Source organism: Acinonyx jubatus, chromosome B4 (assembly GCF_027475565.1).
Source record: "Acinonyx jubatus isolate Ajub_Pintada_27869175 chromosome B4, VMU_Ajub_asm_v1.0, whole genome shotgun sequence".
In the NCBI taxonomy this organism is placed as follows: Eukaryota; Metazoa; Chordata; class Mammalia; order Carnivora; family Felidae; genus Acinonyx; species Acinonyx jubatus.
The window spans coordinates 123,871,632-123,891,301 of NC_069387.1; the positions used below are offsets into that span (position 1 = coordinate 123,871,632).

At 46.8% G+C, this 19,670-nt stretch overlaps 1 protein-coding gene across 5 annotated transcripts in view; it reads left to right on the forward strand.

Annotated features, from left to right (window-relative positions):
• RFX4 (regulatory factor X4) overlaps positions 1–19,670 on the forward strand; it is a 162,280-nt gene that overhangs the window by 70,201 nt on the left and 72,409 nt on the right. For 4 of the 5 annotated variants that reach the window (XM_027070926.2, XM_053226685.1, XM_053226684.1 and 1 more), the window contains 3 exons: positions 9,734–9,795; positions 14,296–14,509; positions 15,848–15,925. In XM_027070926.2, the coding sequence (XP_026926727.1) occupies positions 9,734–9,795; positions 14,296–14,509; positions 15,848–15,925 (354 nt within the window). Of the gene's footprint in view, positions 1–9,733; positions 9,796–12,212; positions 12,414–14,295; positions 14,510–15,847; positions 15,926–19,670 lie in introns of those variants that run through there. The other variant, XM_027070929.2, reaches the window with a different exon arrangement.

The window sequence follows — 19,670 nt, forward strand, 5'->3', positions numbered from 1 at the left end:
CAATTAGAACAGAGCGGGATGAGTCATTAACATATATTGGTTACTGACATATCAATACAAAGTTTAATCTATTTAGGGACTTAGAGATTGGTTGGTGAGACCCCATCATTTTTTAGCTGAGGGAATTGAGAGGAATTGAGTGGTTTTCCCCAGGTCACACATGGAGTGGCGGGGCTGGATCTAAGGGGTGGGGGAACACGGGACCCCCGCTGCGGGGCAGGGAGACCAGGAAGCAGCAGGGAGACCAGATAAGGGGAAGGTGGGGCGACAGATGTATGAATTGAATGTATTTATATGCTGCCTTTTCCTTGTGAGGACTTGAGGTAATTGGCAGTTTGGGCTGTGGGTGGCTCCTCCTTGAATGCTTGGCTCCTTCCTCACTGCCGGCCGTGCTCAAGCGATGCCAGAAAATGCCAAGTGTGTTCTGGGGACCCGTGCTTGGGGCAGCTGCGTATACCTGGGGTAGGAGCCAAAGATCCTTCTTGCTTGACGTGCCTGCCCTCTTCCTCGAGAGTCCTTCCATTCCCCTCACTGACCCCAAGTCACGTGCAGGGCCCTGCGGGGCGCAGGAAGATGAAGGTGCTCTTGAGGCATCAGGATCCTTCAGGAATGCTCTGTTGCCAGTTTTCAAAGGAAAACACTAATTCCATTGATGGAGTTCCCTGCAACTGTAAATTCCTGCGTGTGTTTTTCTTCACCTTGAGTATCTGCTGTGGGGTGTCCACGTCAGAAGGTCTGCTTTCATACCCGACCCCACAGTGTGTGATTTCAGGTGTCTCTACGTGTCACGCACTGCCCAAGCTCGGAAGTCAGACTGTCTGGGCTCGAGTCCCGTCCCCACCCGTTACCAGCTGGGTGAGCTCAGACGGTTTCCGAACCACTCTGGGCCTCTCTCAGTTTCTTCATCCAGAAAATGGGAACATGGCAGCAACCGCGTGGAGAGTTGTTGTCATAATGGCTATTGGGGGAGGGGGCTTCCTCAGCTCAGTGCCTGGTAAATATAAACACTCCGTGCATGTCAGCTATGATTATGATTTCAGTTCACCATGGCAGCATTCCATGACTTTGATACATCGTGTTTTTAATATATCACCGCTAACATCGATGTTTTGGCTCTTCCCGCTGCTCTTCCTTCTGAACAATTTTGAGAACAATTGTTCTAAAAATGTCCTGCCTGGTGCGCATGCTGCCATTACCACCCTCACCCGCTCCTGTTGTTGCCTTCGGAGTTATTCCGGTCTTGACTTAACCTGTAGCTTATGTAACTCACCTCATTCTAGCTAAGCCCGTGTGTGAGGACTGTCTCTTCTTGTACTTAAACACGTGACACACCATCCAGGCAGCCTCAGGATGAGACTGGGCTCACGTATGGGTTGGGGGCTTCTCAGAATTGTCATCCACGGTACCTACCTCTCGAGGGACAACATGTTCGCTGTTACGCTTGTAGCTCCGGGAGTTTTCACAGAATCCTTCATCAACCCATGCATGGGATTTGAAATTCCATTTCTGTCTCATCGCACTAGATAGGAGTTTCTCGTAAATATGTGAAATTTCTCTCGGGGGAATTTCCTGCAGCCACCCCCCCGCCCAGCACCTGGCGCCTAGTAGGTGTTCCCAGAAAACTCTTGAATGGCCAGAGGTGCATCAGGATAGTGTAATCGCTCTGGCAGACACCCATTTCAAAGTGAAAGCATGGAGGCAGGCTGTTTCAAAATCCTTATTGATACCACTAACTTAATTATATTTTCTTCTCTGCTAAAGGGGTGAGGTCTCTCGTCAACAAAGAAAGTGAGTACGTTTCTCACTTTCACACTTGAAGTTGTGACAATTAGAATCCCTTGGAACAACCTCTTTTCTTAATCATCTCTTTCTCGTGTTCAAAACAATTGTGCGTGTGTGTTTTTAAGAGAAGGCACAGGACTTTTGCAATACATAGTTACAAAGCAACTTGCCCTTATACTGAATTTCTCACCTCTTGCTATTTGAAAAGCCCCTCTACTTTTCCCACACCCAAAAAACCTCTCAACTCAGACCCACAGCTCTTATTTTTGAACTGTTCTGAGCGTACTTGACTCCTTATACACATGAGTTTGTCTCCTTCAAAGTGTGGGAGGATGTGCACTTATCCCATTACCTTGGAGCTCCTTTTGGATCAATCCTTGTTGGTGGCAAATCGTTGCCTCCTGAGGGTGGATTGAATTTTTGGAAACAACCACAGCCTTTTTTCAAAGCCTGTCCCTCATGACTTAAGTTTGGAGATCAAGCTGGATCAAGATCATACACTTTGAGATCAAAATCAAACAAAGCCTGTCTGTAAGAGTAACAAGACAGAGTGGCTTTCTGGAGTGGCTGTAAAGGTGTCCCGAGGCGGCATCTAGACAGGACATCAGGGCTTTCACACACAATTAGTGGACCCCTTGCTGGCTCCCATGGGTACCAGCCATATTGAAGAACAGGAGAGACAGTCAAACTGGAGTCTGTGAATCTGAGGAGGCTTGAACAGACGTAGATCCTTGTATCTCATCTGTGAAATGGGGATCACCATATTTTTCCCTCCAGCATCGTCTTTAGGATGAAATCAACGTTGCATGTCAAACACCTCATCCAGTGCCTGGTTCTTGCTGATGCTCAGGGTGGAGGCTGCTCCTCTTTCCCTCCTTCCCTTCCTTCTCTTAAAGGGAGGGGGGGTGGTTTGAATATGTCATTTCAGAAACATGTGCCTAAAACTCACATTTCTTGAAAGGCTGTGCCCACGAAATCATGTCAGGAGAGCCCACGTGTGGAATTGCCTTCAGCCTAGAGCCACACGTGGTTGACCAGGGAGAAGAGTGGACAGGAGAGATGGATAGCCTGGCCACTACCACCTAGAAGAAATCCGGCAGCTCCAGGGAGGGGAGTTCTGCAGGGCTGCTCTGCTTCCCACCCCTAGCCCCATGGAGCCCCCAGCCCTGGCTGCCTCGGCTCAAAGGGAGAAGGGTGGGATTCCCGAGTAATTAAAGGGAATTTGGAAGGCTGGGATGTTGCGGAATGTTAGATCAGTAGCTAGAACAGCATGTGGTGTTCTTTAGGCAGGCTTCATTGAATCCATACAAAAAGAGAAAGAGGGGCTGCCTGCCGCCTGCTCATTTATCAAACAGCGAAACTCAGCTTTCACAGCTCCACAAAAGTGTTTGACTGTTTGCTGAGTCTTGCTGCAGAAATTAAAAGCTGAACAGCCTTAGTGGGGCTGAACCGACCCTGCATTTTGAGACTCAAACTAAATTGTGCTGGGCTTTCAGATTCTGGGACCAGCCGATTATTTGGTGACAAGAGAAGAGAATAATTTGTAATTTGCAGCCCGTAAGAAACACTTAAAAAAAAAAAAGGCAGCAAACCCCCTTCCCACAGGTTTTTGTTGCGGCTGGAAGGAGGGGTGCAATCTGTAACAGCCCTTTCTTTGCTCAGAGTGGGAAAAGTCTTGACCTCCGTTTGGGAAGAACGTGATGCTGTGCGGCGTCCCCCACCCCCCACCCCCTACTCAGCAACGTCCCTTCCTCTTAGTTCCCTGTTTGAAATCATCTTTCTCTCTTTTCGAGGAGGAGGAGAGGATTTGTCTTCCAGGATTTCTAGATAAAATGTGTTGTCACAAAAAGAACTAAATATTCTAACCACACGAGTAATATTGCTTGGGAGACCAGGATATACCACAGAAGTCTGAAAAAAAAAAAAAAAAAGGAGTTCAATGAGGATCCTCCGAAAATCCGTCAAAGGATCTCACTAGAGGGTGCCAATGAAGAGAACGGGCTAGAAGAGGATGAGGACTGTGGAGACAGAGTGGGGTGTTAACACACGTGGACCCCTCTGCTCCAGCACCCTGCCTGGAAGCAGGTCACTGTCCTGTGCAGTTTTGAAAGCACGCCGAGGCAGAGCTGTTACCCTCCTTCCTGCTCCCATCCCAGGCTGATGCGGCCCAGGAGGCAGGGCTGGGCATCCATTCCCTAACTCCTTTGGTACCCCCGCAAGCCTGTGAGATTAGCTGAGCCAGTGTTTTATCTCTGTTTGATAGACAAGAAACCTGATGCTCAAATGGAAGGTCTCTTTTGGCCCTTCAATTTAGCACATTTTTTAAAAGTGATAATAGTCTTCTGCACTTCATAGAAAACAACTGACGGTGCCTCTCACAAACCTTGAAATATTTCTTCCCTTTAATCAGGCAGCTCCATATTTGAGAAACTATTATAAAGGGGGAAAAAAACCAAAATACTGGCCAAAAAAAATAAAAATCAGGGCACATAGGTGGCTCAGTCAGTTAAGCGTCCGACTCTTGTTTTGACTCAGGTCATGATCTCACGGGCGTGAGATCAAGCCCTGTGTCAGGCTGTGTGCTGACAGTGCAGAGCTTGCTTGGGATTCTCTCTCTTTCCCTCTCTCTGCCTGTCCTCTGCACCCGCCCCCTCTCTCTCTCTCAAAATAAATAAATAAAAAGAAAAACATTATCCCAAAGGTACTGCTTATAGCATTATTTACGTTAATACAATATTAGAAACAACTTCTGTGGCCAGCCAAAGAGAGAGGCTTCATTTATTCTTTGATTTATTGAATCAATGGATTAAGGTACTGAGCCATGATGTCTCCTGCCTGGACTACACAGTGGCCTTTTCATGGTCTCTCTGTTTCTACCCTTGCCCCCTGATGTCACTTTTCCATCCAGCAGCCAGGGCCATCCTTTGGAAAGGTAAGTCAGACTTATTCCCCACGTTCCTGCTTGAAGCCCTCTAAGGTTTCCCCATCTCATTGTGGGTAAAAGCAGAAGTGTTCATAAAGACCTACAAGGCCCCACATGAACCATGCTCCATCAGCCACTCCCGACCTCCTGTTCTCCTGCTCTCCTGAGCACTTACTGTGCTCCAGCCACTTGGCCTCCTTGCTCTTCCTGACACGCATCAAACAAGCTCCTACCCCAGGGTCTTTGCACTGGCTGTTCTCTGGGCTTGAAACCCCCCCCCTCCCCCCCCCACCAGCACCATATCCATGAGGCTCATTCTCGCATTTCCTTCAGGTCGCCACTCTAATGCCACATTACCACTTAGCCCTTATCACCGTAAAAAAACAACCAAAAAAACCCTCCCCCCACCCCTACCTTCTCCATTCCACTCACGCTGTTCCTTTTGTTCCTCTCTGTAGCACTTAACCTGATACAAGATATATTGACATTTTAATTTATTTATTTTTGGTCTTCTCCCACTAGATGTAAGCTTCCTCACCAAAGGCTGTTTCTGTTCAGCTCAGTGTTGTGTCCCTCAGTGCCTAGCAAAGTGTCTGGCATATAGGAGGAGCTTAGTAAATAGTTATTGTTGAGTGAATCCAAACTATGTACCGTCAGGCAACCTATTGTGGCTCTTGGGGCCGCAGCTCAGTGTAGGCAGTGAGCAGGCACCTAGTGTTTCCAATGAGGAAGTGAAACGGTCATGTTCAGGGCAGCCAAGTTAGGAGGGTGTGTCTGTGGTCCGGGTGAGGCCAGGGTGGGCTAGGGGCGCCGCGCGGGAACAGAGAGAAGTGGCCGGGCTCAGCAGGCGTCTTCGTCAGAATCAGTGCGACATGGGGTTGTGCAGGGTCGGGAAGAGAGAGCACAGTCTCTCCTCTTCTGTCTTGGGCGACTCAGTGGAGTGTGGTGCTGGCCACAAGATAGTAAAACTGCACATATAGATCCGCACATTATTCAAAAGGAGTAAGTAAAACCCTTGAGCTATGGAGGAAATCCTAGGATAAATGGATCTGTGCATTTGCAGGCCCTATTCCACAACTTGGTAATTCCTCAAGATCATAGCACAGAGAATTGCAAACACACTGATTGTATATTTTATTGCCTCTTCGAGGTAGAACAGACAGCTTCTGAAGGCTTTGTTTCCCCGGGGGCTTTTTAGAACATCTCTAGACCAGAGTCTGTGGCCCTAGTGCCTAGTACCTAGCCTGGGGCCAGGATATCATGTAGGATGCCATTTGGATAAATACTTAGATTCAGAATTTTATACTCATTCTCTTAAATCACATAATGATAAAGCTTAGCATTCCCCTCCCCCCCCAAATGCTGCTTTTAAAAATTATCTACATATTGTTTGCAGGGAATAGGGAATGATTGATTTATATTTTTAAAGAAAAGAAAAAGAAAAACAGCCACTATAACATTCTGGAAGATTTTTGGTGCTTCCTTTAAGGTTATCATGAATGCCTTTTGTGAATTAGAAATATTTCTTTTTTTTTTTTTTTTTAATGTTTATTCATGAGAGAGACAGAGACAGAGTGTGAGCGGGGGAGGGGCAGAGAGAAAGGGAGACAGAATCCGGAGCAGCCTTCAGGCTCTGAGCAAGCTGTCAGCACAGAGCCTGACGCGGGGCTTGAACTCACAAACTGTGAGATCATGACCTGAGCTGAAGCTGGACACTTAGCCAACTGAGCCACCCAGGTGCCCCTAGAAATATTTCTAATGAGAAAATCCTTTTCTAGCTGGAAAGAATGTTGATCTTGTACACAAATGCTATACAAAAATCTTTTTGTCCTCATAACAATCCTACCACCTTAATAGATACCCATTTTTACTTTTCCACGTTCCTTTTCCATTTCCTATATTTGTAAAAACAAACTATAAGCATAGTGTAAATAGTTTTGAGGTATACTATTTTTATTTAACATCATGTCATACATAAGTTTTTTGTGCCGTGACATAATTTTTGTTACCGTCGTTTTTAACACCTGCATAACAGTCTGTTGAATGTATATATGATCATTTATTTAGCCAGCTCCCTGTCATTGGACCCTTAATGCTGCTTCCAATTTTTCTCTCTTATTAGTAACCCTGCACGTAGCTTCTTCATGTTTCAGATTACTTCCTTGGAATTCATAGATCAAAAAGTATGAATGTTTTGTGGTTCGTGAGATGTATCGTAATAATGTTTGGGGAGTGGTAGTACGATAATAAATAATGTCATGAGCGATCTTTGAGAGTTTCAGTTTTGCCACACCTTTGCCTGCACTCGGTAGTATCGTTTTCCAAATGCCTGCTAATATCAGAGCATTAAACATGGTACCTCACTGTCGTGCCTGCAGTATGGGGGAAATGTCCTAGACCAACATGCAAAAAAGATCTCTGCTCTTCCTAGGCAGCTAGCGTGCGTTTATCTGATGGGTACTGGGACTCCCGTGACTTTACTGTATTGGTCAGGTAGCAAACTCTGAACCCAAATCATCACCCACTTTTAACCTGGACTTCGTGTCACGCTTTGTGTTATTTTCCCTCGACCTGTATCAGCATATCTGTAGCCGTTCAGGTTTGTATCGTTGTGAACAGCTACTTCATATCTTGGCTCTGAAATCAGTTCTGTGATGAAAGTCTGGAGGGTGTACTTGGCCGGAGGTGGTGAGGCCACTAAAACCGTGGTACGCACCTTGGGGCAGAGTGCTGTCGCTGAGACCCCACCCCGAATACTGCATTTCCCTCAGGTCACAGCATTTTGAGAGGGACGTAGTCCAAGTGAGGACCCATATCCTCAGCTTATGGGAGTGAGGGTGAGAGAAACCAGGGCTGTCTCTGTCAATACAGAAAAATTTCAGAGAATTCTGAAACGGTATCGTCGCTGTGAGCGAACATTTTAGAAGGCCTTTTTTATTTCCCAAAGTAGTATCGTCATGTTATCTTACTAGATTTTCTAACCATCCTTTTAAGGAATGCATCTTTTACACCCATTTTCAGATGAGGAAATGCTGCTCCGTTATTCACACCGGAGGTAGCTTCCCAATGTACAGAAATGGTCGATCCTTACTTCACCCATTCCAGATTCTCTGTCCACTTCCTTCCATGCCACTGATGCCAATTTAGTTGAGGCCACCAGCACCTATCCCTCTGATCTGGGGATGAGTATGTAATTTTTAAAAACTGTCTATTCATTTTTTGAGAGAGAGAGGGAGGGGCAGAGAGAGAGAAGGAGACGCAGGATCCAAAGCAGGCTCCAGGCTCCAGGCTCCAACTGTCAGCACAGAGCCCAACACAGGGCTTGAATTCACAAACTGTGAGACCATGACCTGAGCCGAAGTCAGACGTATAACCTACTGAGCTACCTGGGTGCCCCTGGGGATGAATATATAAACCCCTGAGTCCCCAGACATCAGAGAGGTTAAACAGCACCTCCATGTTCAAATAACTAACAGGGTCACAGTAAATGTCAGTTGAATGACTGAGAGGTCAGTCACTGAGAATACCAGTGTGGATGGGAGAGGGTGTGCTGGGTCAGGAGAGACTCATCCCTGTCTCTGAGAAGGCACTGTATGTTCATGCCTCGCCAGGGAAGTCGGCAGGCGTGTCTTATCTCACCAAGGGCAGCTTGCGCGTGGGGTCTCCCTGACCGTGCCTACCCGCGTGGTGCTGTTCTAAAAGGGGAGGGAAGCTGGAAGAATTTGCTGGGACTTCAGAAGTAGTCCGTGGAAGTAAAAAGGAATGAATGATCAGGACAGTCAGTGGTAATAATGGGTAACGTTTATTGAGCCCTTACTAAGTGCAAGGCATTGTTGCAAATTATCCACATATGTTTACTTATAGATTTTACAAGAATTCTCTAAGGTAGGGCTTATCATACGTATTTTACAAATGAAGAAACTGAGCCATTTGAATGCCTAAATAAGGGTCCCCAGCTAACAAATGGCTAAGTTTGGATCTGTCTAATCCAGGGAGCCGAGTTCCAAAGCCCTCACACGGAACCCCTGCATTATCCTGCCTATCCACAAACATCATCTCTGCAAACACCAAGGATGAGGCCTGTTGGTTGTGTCTTTATTTGGCACACGGCCTCTCCTCCCAGGTTCCTTGCAAATCCATATGAATATCCTGGGCAACACTGCAGAAGAGTCAAGGATATACCCTTGGGGCAGAGGTCGGGCTTCATTCCTCCATTCAGCAGCATGGTTTGAGCTCCTCACCTGGGCCAAGCCCTGGGCCAGGTGCCTGTTCCCAAGGAGCTTACGCTGAGGTAGGGGGAGACATAAAATAGGCACGCAGAGAGTACGTGAACAAGGTGATTTCAGAGAGTGCGGAGTGAGAAGAAGACCATGCAAAGCAGGGCCACGGGATGATAAGGATTGCTTGTGCTACTCCTGCTGGCTCGTTAGAGGAGGCCTCTGGGCAGAGGCCTGGATGTTGTAAGAAAAGGAGTCCATCCCGTGAGGATGTGATGAAGTTGCACTCCTGGCAGAGGGAGCTGCCCTACAAAGGCCCCAGTGGGCAGTGAGTCTAGTGTGTCTCAGGAATAGTAAAAAAGAAAAAGAAAAAAAAAGCCAGCGTGGCTGGAGTCTGGTGAGTAAGGGTGAGTCATAGGAGAGGAAGGCCAGGAGGTAAGAGCAGGGTCTCGTTAAAGAGACTGAGGGTGGGTCTTTGTCCCAGGCGCGATGGAGTCCATTGGAAGGCTCTAAGCAGGGCAGTGACATGTTCTGGATCAGCCAGTACTCCCCCTACATTGTGAGTAGTGGGGGTGAGGGGGAAGCACAGAGCAGCCAAGTGAGACCCTTTCAGAGTACAGGGCCTCACAGTTACTCCAGTGCTCCCCTCCCAGCTCCGCAAGCCCGTAACCTCTCCAGGGTCACGATGGGCTCTTGATAGGTTATTGCAATCAAGGACACGTGCGTTCCCCCTTTGGATTGCTTTTTGTAAAATCAGTCGCTGTGCTCCCCGCTTTCCCCACGGGTAACCGGTTCTTGTGTTGACTTACAGATCATAAGGCAGCAGTTTCCTCAGTTGACCACCAGAAGACTCGGGACCCGAGGACAGTCCAAGTAAGCACCAAGAGCCATTGCGCCTGCAGAACGCTTGTCTCTGAGTCAGGCTCGGGCCCCAGGCCTTTGATCCTGAGCTCAGTTCACAGGCCCGGCGGGAAGTCTGTGCCTGGCACGAAGAGCTTTAGACAACAGGCCCCCCTCTCCCAGGACGCCCAAGAGAGAGGCTGCCCGAAACCCTGAGCCATCTGGCCCAGCTGTTTTAAGGAATCCAACTTAGTGCCACCCTGCCTTTAGATGTGTTTGTCAAATGGTCCAGGGCATCACTTAAAAGAGCACTTTGTGGCTTCTTGGACAATTTCCAGGTTACTTGGATTGTTTCACTGAACGAATTCTCTGCTCTGATAGTATCCATTCGGCAGAGAAGCAACCTGTACCAGTCCCCACAGGGGAGATGGGACAGAGAGGTCCAGCCATGCCCTGGTACACAGGGCACAGTTCCTCCCAGCCATCAGTTCTGGGAACCGACCAACCCGTCCTTGCTTCACGTTTTGTGTGTCGGATGTGCGGCATGAGGTGTAGGTCACCTGCCCTCACGGAGCATATGCTCTGGTGGGGAAGACAGATCAAAAAGAGATAATCAGATTGTGTCAAAGAGGCTTGTTGTAGAGTAACAGGAGGGTAGCCTAGTTTAGAGAGGGTAGCCTGGGAAGTCCTTCCTGGAGGAGTCCTGAAAAGTGAGAAGGATGCGTGGACCCCTTCTCTTAGGTGTGAGTTGGTGGGAAGGGAATCTCTGCCTTCACTGCACAGGACTTATAAGACTTGCCTCAACGGATATTTCAAAAGTTGCTGGACGTTAACAGGTGTTCCATGGAAAAGGTCTGTTGGCCACGTAAGTTTGGGAAACACTGAGTTCAACAGGTTCCTTCGTGCAGGACTTTTCAGAACCTTTATTATGTTGATTACTTGGTTACTCCACTAGAGGGTGCCTTATCATGCAGCATTTCTAAACATTTTGACCATGTTGAGTAGCAGATCGGCACATACTGACTTAAAAAAACACCGACACTTAAACAAACAACCATACAGAACTAGTAACACTTGAACCTGAGGGTACTTCAAAAGCAGTGTGTTCCATACTGTCACCTCACTACCCCCTGCTGCTGCCATCTCTGAGCAGCATTCTTTTTGTTTGTTTGTTTATTTATTTATTTTGAATGGGGGGAGGGATGGACAGAGAGGGAGAGAGAGAATCAAGCTGGCTTGAGTTGTCAGCACAGAGCCTGACATAGGCTCCATTATGAACTGTGAGATCGTGACCTGAGCTGAAATCAAGTCGGATGCTCGACTGGTAGAGCCAACCCGGTGCCCACCCTGGGCAGCATTCTTATCCTCCGAGGGTGGATTTAACTTTGGAATCAAGTTAGGTAAAGAAAGTGGGTGATCATACTGGGAGAAACCCTTTTTGGTAAAGCTCTGAAAATAGGACTCTGTGTGTGTGTGTGTGTGTGTGTGTGTGTGTGTGTGTGTGTGTGTGTGTGGGTGGGTGTGTGGCTCAGAAGCTCTGGGGGCAATTTTCAAAGAGATTTACAGAAAATTTTGAGCAGGGGACATTTTGGAATAAATTTCTAATAATTTTCCAAGGCGACTGACTGCTCTGAAGAATAAATCTCGTCCATACAGAAAAATTCCAGTTTCTAAAATTTAAAACTTAAAAATGAGGTGTCAGTCTTGTGAAGAGTATAGAGTACAAAACCAGATGCCCCCTTACTTATTTGCTGGTAAGCATGTGGCTGGTACTCAAGGGGCAGTTCAGTCCAGAGATTAAGTGGGTGGTTGGAAGAATGAAGCAAGTCTTTGAAGAGATACGTTGTTGCCCATCTCTAAGGAGAGTAGAAATACACTGTAGAAATAGATACGTAGTAGAGACAGTGAAGAAAGATAATAAAGATAGAAGGGCTTCCTATCCTACAGACACTTGGAGAAAGTTTCCCTCTGTCTACATGTGAGAGCCTGTTTTTATTTATTTTTTGTTGTTTTTGTTTTTGTCTTCTTTAACCCAGAAGTTAACGAATTGGGCGGTATCTTCCTTAACAATTTGGTGGTGTCAAATTGATAGCTCAGTAAGGAACCAGTGCAAAGGTAACAAGAAGGTTTAGTGTCCAACTTGGCCTTCTAGAGAAAACCCCCGGCACTTTTACCTTGACAGAATCAATCAGGGTGACCATGGAGTGTGTTGACATGTCTATAGAACTGAAATAGAAAAACCGAGAAGTGATCAGAGCAATAGCTTCGCTGCAGTTGCTGATTTCAGTAACACACGCTGGGGAAAATCAAGAAGTGGTATGATCTGAATGTGTTGTCACTACCTTGATCTTAAGAGATTATAAAGGGGGAACTTTGTTAAGGTTAGGGAGGCGTGTCCTAACTGCCCGGCCCCCTGGAGAGCCCGGAACCTTCCCCTCCCCCACCCAGACGGTGGCTCTCTGGGAGGCAGTTATGACAGTTGGGAAGTAGAAGGTGCAGAAGACAGAGAGCAGCTCAACACAAAGAAGAACTTTCTGATCACGGTCCCGACCCAAAATGAACAGGGCTGCCTTCGGAGGGCCTGAGTTCTTCGTCCCAGGAGGCATTCAGATGGAGGCGAGATGCCCACTAAGCAGAAATATCACAGAATGGTATCAGGAGTAAGGGGGGGGGGGAGAAGGGGAGGTTATGTGTGCTCATCTCCCCTCTCCGGGAAGCCTCTTCCATAACTCAGAATGCACCAGCAACCACATCTCCACAAGCAGAAACGAGTAATTGATGTGTTGTACAGAGTTTCTGAAAGCGAGGACCATGAGTTACTTACATTAGCGTTGCGGTGCAGAAATCTAGACTAGAAATCTATGTCTAGAAATCTAGACATACTAAATCAGAATCTTCGGGGGTGGAGCCCAGGAGTCTGTCTTTTAATGTTTTGTCGGTGATTCTTATTAGTAGTAAAGTTTGAGAATCACTGGCTTAGTGGTTAGCTCACTTTAGAGGTTCAAATCCTGTGTCCACTCACTGCGTGATCGTGGGCGTGTGACTTAAATTCCCTGGTCCTTAGTTTCCTAATCTGCAAAATGGGGATAATACTTAATTCCAGCTTTACAGGGGCTTTGTTGGGATTGAATAAGGTAATATGTGTAAAGCACTTTGCACCATGTTAGTTGCTATGAAGAGCATTGATTTACAAGAGTAGATAATGACACCGACTGGGGATCATAGAGCCACAATGTATGCAGACGCTCAGCCTAACGGGCTTATCAATCTTAAACTGATGTGCATCTGCGTTAGCTTGTGGTGCTTGTGTCGGTGCTGATTCTTGGGCCCCACTCCCACCTTCTGAATCAGCAGGTGTAGGAAGGGAGGGCCTAGGAATCTGTATTTTTATTATGCTCCATAAGTGACTCTGATGTACCTCCCAAGTCTGTAACAGCAGTACTGCAGTGTTTTCTGTTAGGGCAGCGGAGTGGCTTTGTGGTCAGACCCGTGTTGTTTTTTTTTTTTAATTTTTATTTACATTTATTTATTTTTGAGAGACAGGGAGCACAAGTGGGGAGGGGCAGAGAGAGAAGGAGACAGAATCCGAAGCAGGCTCCAGGCCTTGAGCTGTCAGCACAGAGCCCAACGTGGGGCTCGAACTCACAAACCGTGAGATCATGGCCTGAGCTGAAGTTGGATGCTCAACCAGCTGAGCCACCCAGGCGCCCCAGACAGACCCGTCTTGAAGAACCTCTTCCCAACAGCTGGATGACGGAGAGCAAATTACTCTCAGGCTTTCTTGCTCTCCATTTTCTCGTCTGTAGAAAGACTGTAGTAATCCCTATTGCAGAGTATTATGTTACAAATTAAAGTAGGTAAAGTCGTTTGCAAAGTGCCTAGTATGTAGCAAGTGCTCAGTAGCTTGTAGCTAACATACAAACAAAATGTGCCTTCCATCCCTCATTAGTCTCTATTGAAACTGTTGCTGTTATTAAGCCCATTTGAGTTAATAAAAAGTTTCAGTCTTTTACATTCAGTGCCGACTAAGATACTGAGTCTATCTTTTTAAAGAGACGGTTCTTTGAGGCTACCATTTATTGATTAAGAAAACATGGGCCAAATGAATTTTTGTTGGTGGTACAGTTAGCAGTTGCAAACACACCCTTTTTCCTGGGTCTCCACAGAAAAGGACACTCAGGTTCTGAACTTCTGGGATCACATTTGGGGCTAGATATAAGAGATTAAATACAAATGGAAATTTTTTTCACCCCCCTTTCTGCTTTGCAAAGTATTTGACTTAACATTCTCTGTAGGAGGCAATTTTGGTTATTTTTACCTGCCTGATTGATGGCTGCAACATGGAACTTTGGTTTAATTCTAGATTTCTGAGATGTCAAGTCTCACAGGAGAATTAACTCTTCTAGCCCAGGGAGGATAGGCCCAGCCATTGTGGTCTTGGGTACCCCTGCCCAGGAAACTCCACCTGGTAACAGTACATGTGGGTCTCTCTCTCTCTCATTCTCTCTCTTTCTCTCTCTCTCTCTGGCCCAGGTACCATTACTATGGCATCGCAGTGAAGGAAAGCTCCCAGTATTATGATGTGATGTATTCCAAGAAAGGAGCCGCTTGGGTGAGCGAGACGGGCAAGAAAGAAGTGAGCAAACAGACGGTGGCATATTCACCCCGGTCCAAACTTGGAACGTTGCTGCCAGAGTTTCCAAATGTCAAAGATCTAAATCTGCCAGCCAGTCTGCCTGAGGAGAAGGTGACCACGTCTGAGGTGTTGCTGGGAGTGGGTGGCCCCCCTTTCTCTCTTCTCTCACACAACGCACACAACCCCTCTCCCTCTCTTTTTCTCTCTCAGTGCAAAATGGTGAGTTTAAAAATGTAAAGATAGAAATCCGAATAAAATGTGGACTTTACTTAACAACAAGCCGGCTGCACGCTGACACCAGTAAGCCCGATGTGGGGCTCAAACTCACAAACCGTGAGCTCATGGCCTGAGAGCCAAAGTCAGATGCTTAACCCATTGAGCCACCCAGGCACCCTGATTGTTATTTTATAGGATAAAGTTTATTTTCCCATGCGCTACAGAGGATGTGGTGAAACCTTAGTGCGATAGACAAGTCTTTATAGGTACAGGGAATCAGATAGTTTGGGTCAAAGGGTATTTGCAGGAAATTCTGACCTACATCTCTAAGGCACCTATCTAGATGCAGCCCAGTGCAGCAGGAGGTGTTGAGCTCCCACTGTCTGCATATCACCCTGGGAGCTGGGAGCTGGGAGGCAGCGGGAACAGAGAGAGGTGTCCTGCTCCCAGCAATCTCACAGCCAAGTGGGGAGACGGATGCTTATGTCATAAGCAAACTAAGTTTATACAAAAATGAATGCATGTCTGTGTTCTGAAGCAAAAAGATTATCTGTAAATAATGCTTTAAATCTAAGAACCAGTAAATACTTTTTTTTCTCAAAGTTGCTTTCTCTCCCCCTCCCCCCCCCCCCCCGCCCCCGTCAACAAACTTGCTATACTATAGCTTTAAAATTCTTGGATAAATGGAGCTGGAGATGAAGTTCTTTTGCTGGACGGACTCCAGGAAATTTCTAAATGTCTTTTTGTGATTTTTGGCAAACACCTCTTCTTACAAGTACACACTGGGTTTTAACTTTTCCGTGTCTTAGCTGATGAGGAGAATTTCATTAATATGCCCCGCTGAACTCTACTACGTGCCAGGCGCTGTGCAAAATGCTGGATACAGGAGGCTGAACAACATGCCATTTCTAATTTTCCCAGAGCCCATAGTCTCAGAGGTGAAGAATGGGGGAGAGAGAAACCCGTGCTTTCCACCATACCAAAGGGCAGGTGCTCCAATGGAGAAATGACGTGCAGGTGCATGGGAGCACAGAGGAGGGAGCCCAGGGTCAGAGAGCACCACTGGTGACAGCGAGACTTACCTGGGTCTTCCAGGATGAGTGGGTGTGAAGTGAATTTCATCTCCTCAGCAGGGAATAAGTGACTTGAAAACTGAAATTCCAAAGGCACAGTAATGTGTATTAATTATGCTTTTGTTGTTGATCCTCTCCCTCCCTCCCCCACTCCCCACAGGTTTCTACCTTTATTATGATGTACAGAACGCACTGTCAGAGAATACTGGACACTGTAATAAGAGCCAACTTTGATGAGGTAGGTCAACAAGCATTGAGCTGTGGATACTCTGCATTAAAATATTATAGGAGCCGTAGCTCCTACTAGGTGCCAGACCTTGGGAAAACCCCTGATGTGCGTGAGCACCCGTAATCTTTACGGTGATCCTAGGAAGCAGGCTCTGTTATTAGCCCATTTTGCAGACCTGCTACGAGAACGGGCAGTTGTCCTTGACCGAGCCAGTGAACTGCGTCCTGTCCCGCTGGCCACGAGGAAGACAGTTTGCAGGGATAGCATACGCCTCGTGTTGGAGATTTAGAGAAACTGAGGGAAGGCTTTCCTGTATTTTGGATTTGGTCTTTTCCTGGGGCCCCGTTTGATTTTTATATTAAAATATTACAGTTAAAGAACGGAGAGGGGAAACAAGAAGGGATGAAGTACCAGTTACGTCACCAGAGAGACAGTAAAATCTTCTTGCCTAAAATGCCATCCAAAAGAGCCTTCCTGAGGGCTGGCAAGAAGCCACACGCTTCACCCCATAAACCTGAGGCCTTTCTGTTTACAGAAAATGCTTTCAGGCCAAAAAAAAAAAAAAAAACCCCAAAACCACATCCTGGCATAGGTTGTGACATTGACTTTGAGAGAGGACAGTGCAGGCTACAGAGGGGCTATAAAAAACCAGTAGCTATTGGCGGAAAAGATCCCAGAGGTTCCCCAGTGTGTGTTTCGGGGGTGTGCACTGTGGGAGACGGAAGGGTAAGAAATGACGTAAGGCACAACATGCTCTCTCCCCCATCTCCCTCCGCCTTTTCGCCTCTGTGTCTCACAGCAACGAACGCTTATCGAGCACCCCGCTTACTTGGGTTGACTCACGGGCTGTTCCCTCAGTCACCTGGGCAGTCCTGGTCCGGTCTCCTGCGTGCCGGCACTTGGCCCCCACACCGAGCTCCAGGAGAGGTAGCAGTGTGCTGGTGGAGAAGTGTCATCCTTCCTGCTCGTGGCTTTTAGTCCCCAGATTGTTCAAATCTCCCAGTTCCTTCAGCAACCATTTAAGTAGATTTTTTTTTACAAAGAAAGAAATGTCACTGCTTTCCCTCATGTTGTGGTTTGGCTATGTCTTATAATCCCAGAGATCACTGACATGAGGCCAAATGAAGGTTCATGCTCAGTGAAGACAACGCTGGCTTCTGTAACAAATATCCCCAAGTCTTAATACATTAGAAGTTTATTTCTCGTTGATGTCACAACCCATTGTGGGTGCTCACAGGGGGAAGGCCGGTTGCTGGGGGTTGTTCAGGGACCCGGGCTCCTTCCACCTTGTGGCCACACCCTGCCCTAGAGCCTTGGTGTCCTCTTTGTTCAGCTGACAGATGGGGAAGAGGAATACCAGGAAGACTACCCCCTTCTTAACCTTGCCAGCCCAGAAATAAAACATATCACTTTGCCCACATTCCATTGGCAAGAGCTGGTCGCATGGCCCCACCTTGATGCAAGGGTATCTGCTCCCTCACCAGGCAGCAGTTTACTACCACAGAAGAGGAGCTCTGAGCTCTCGTGGCCAGCTGTCCCTCTCCGCCACAAATGCTAAGCACAGAACTAGTGACAGTCCTCCCTTACATTCATACGCACCTTATCCATCTCACAATTCACTCTCATCATCTCGTTATGCTTAATTCCATTCATGAATCCCAACACATCAGGTATCTAATGGTACCACCCACTGCCATAGGTCTCAAGAATGGGGTGAGAAGTAAGACACAGCCTGGGGGTGGTGGTGGTGGTGGTGGTGGGAGGAATGCACACCAGAAGTTAGGATGCAGAATATATGGTGAGGGCTGAGCCCTCCTGTGGGGAAAGTGCCAGACTCGGAGTGCAGGCTTTGCCATCAAAGCCTATATTGTTTGTTCTAGAGATAAAGATAAAAATATCATCCCTGCCTGTCTAATTCATAGGATTACTAGGAGGAGGAGGGGATGAGACAATGCCTAGCAAAAGCCCTTTGTAAACCATAAAAGGTCCTACAAATGCTTGCTGTTATCGTGTATGTCAACCAGAGAGTTAAAAGACCTGCTCAAGGTCACACAGTTGGTTCAGCCAAAGTCATGGCTGCAACTTGTGTCACCTGACACCAGTAGTCTAATATTCTTTCCACTCCTTGGCAGGGATATTTGGTGGCTGTTTTTAAAATGGCTAATCAAGATGCAGTTCATTCTACCCAACCACAAAAGAATGAAGGGGGATATTTTCCCTTTGAGGGGCATGGCTTTCTCCCACAGCTGAGAAAAGTCATGAGTAAATGGATGCATGGTGGGTGTATCTGGTAGACCGTGGCATTGTAGTTTGTTTCCAGTCTTCACGATCTTTAAGGGTTGAGATTATAACTAATGCTGGTATCCCATTCTTAAATTACCTTCCTTATTTGCTGGTGCATTGTCTCCTACCATCACAGTGTAAGCCCTTGAGGGCAGGGACCTTGTCTGGCTTGTTTACTACACTATCCATGTAAGCCATACTCTTAAGGTCCCAGTAAATATTTACTGGGTGGATGAGTGTATAGAAGGTTGGGGTGGGTGGGTGGGTGGATGGACGGATGGATGTAAAGATATCATAGACTTGTAGCATTGTCAAGAGAGTACAGAGAGCCCCAGTCTGCGTGTAGGGGACTCCCTACAAAGCGTTTTCCAGACTGCATTGCAAGAAGAGCTGTAAAGTCAGATAGTCATGTGTTTGAGTCCCAAATCCACCACTTACCAGCCTGTGACCTTGAGCAAGGTACTTAACCCTTCTGAGCCTCAATTTCTTTTGCTATAAAATGGAGATAATAATTATAGCTACGTAAGAATTCATGTAAGGGTCTGATCTTAAAATCAGAGCATAATAAATAGTAGGTATTTTGGTGGCTAGTGTTTTGTTGAGATCCTTTCGATGCTGTAGCAATTAAGTGCCCCCGATCGGAAGCTATCAGATGTGTTTCCACGAGGTGCCAATATATTCATAATGAAGTAAATATGGATATGGAAAAGAAATAGAAAATTTACATGGCTATTCTTAAGAATACATTAAGGAAATCATCTCCTGATGTGTCACTGAGACAAGAGAGAAAGGGCTGAGAGTTCGGGGGGCTGAGGCAGATAATCCAGGAAACTTTAGATAATGCTATTCCATCATTTGCCTCTGATGATTTCACCACTTAGGCTTACCAGGAGTAAGAAAACCTTCTCCCTTTTGGCTGATAGTGAGTTTCCATTTGTTAGATGCCTCCCCACTGCCATGCATTTTTCCTCAGCGACTTTATTGCATCCTAGTACGGGGTAGACATCATTGTCTCCGTTTCATAACAGCTGATAGCTCTCACATTTATATATTTAGGCCTGAGCTCCAGATTCAGTTGACTTGACATCCAACCTAACATGGTCAAATCAGAGCTCTAATTTTCCACCTGAGTTTGTTTTTCCCATCTCAGATTGCCACCACCACCCATCTAATTGCTCAAGTCATGAGGCTTGATGCTTCTCTTTCCCTTGCCCTTCATATCCAGTCCCTTGGGAGGTCCCACCAGCCCCACCTCCTGCTAGAACGCCATGTCTGTCCATTTCACACCCAACTTCCAAGTCCCTGCTCTTGAGCTTTCCACTCTTCTCCCTCCTTCCTTTTCCTTCCTACTCCAAGGAACCAATACCTTTGGACATTAAATAGCCTGAAATGTGGAGAGTAGAAAGGGAGGTCAAAACTGGCTAACACCCCCCGCCCCTCTCAAAAGGCTGCTCAGGAGACTGAGGACTGA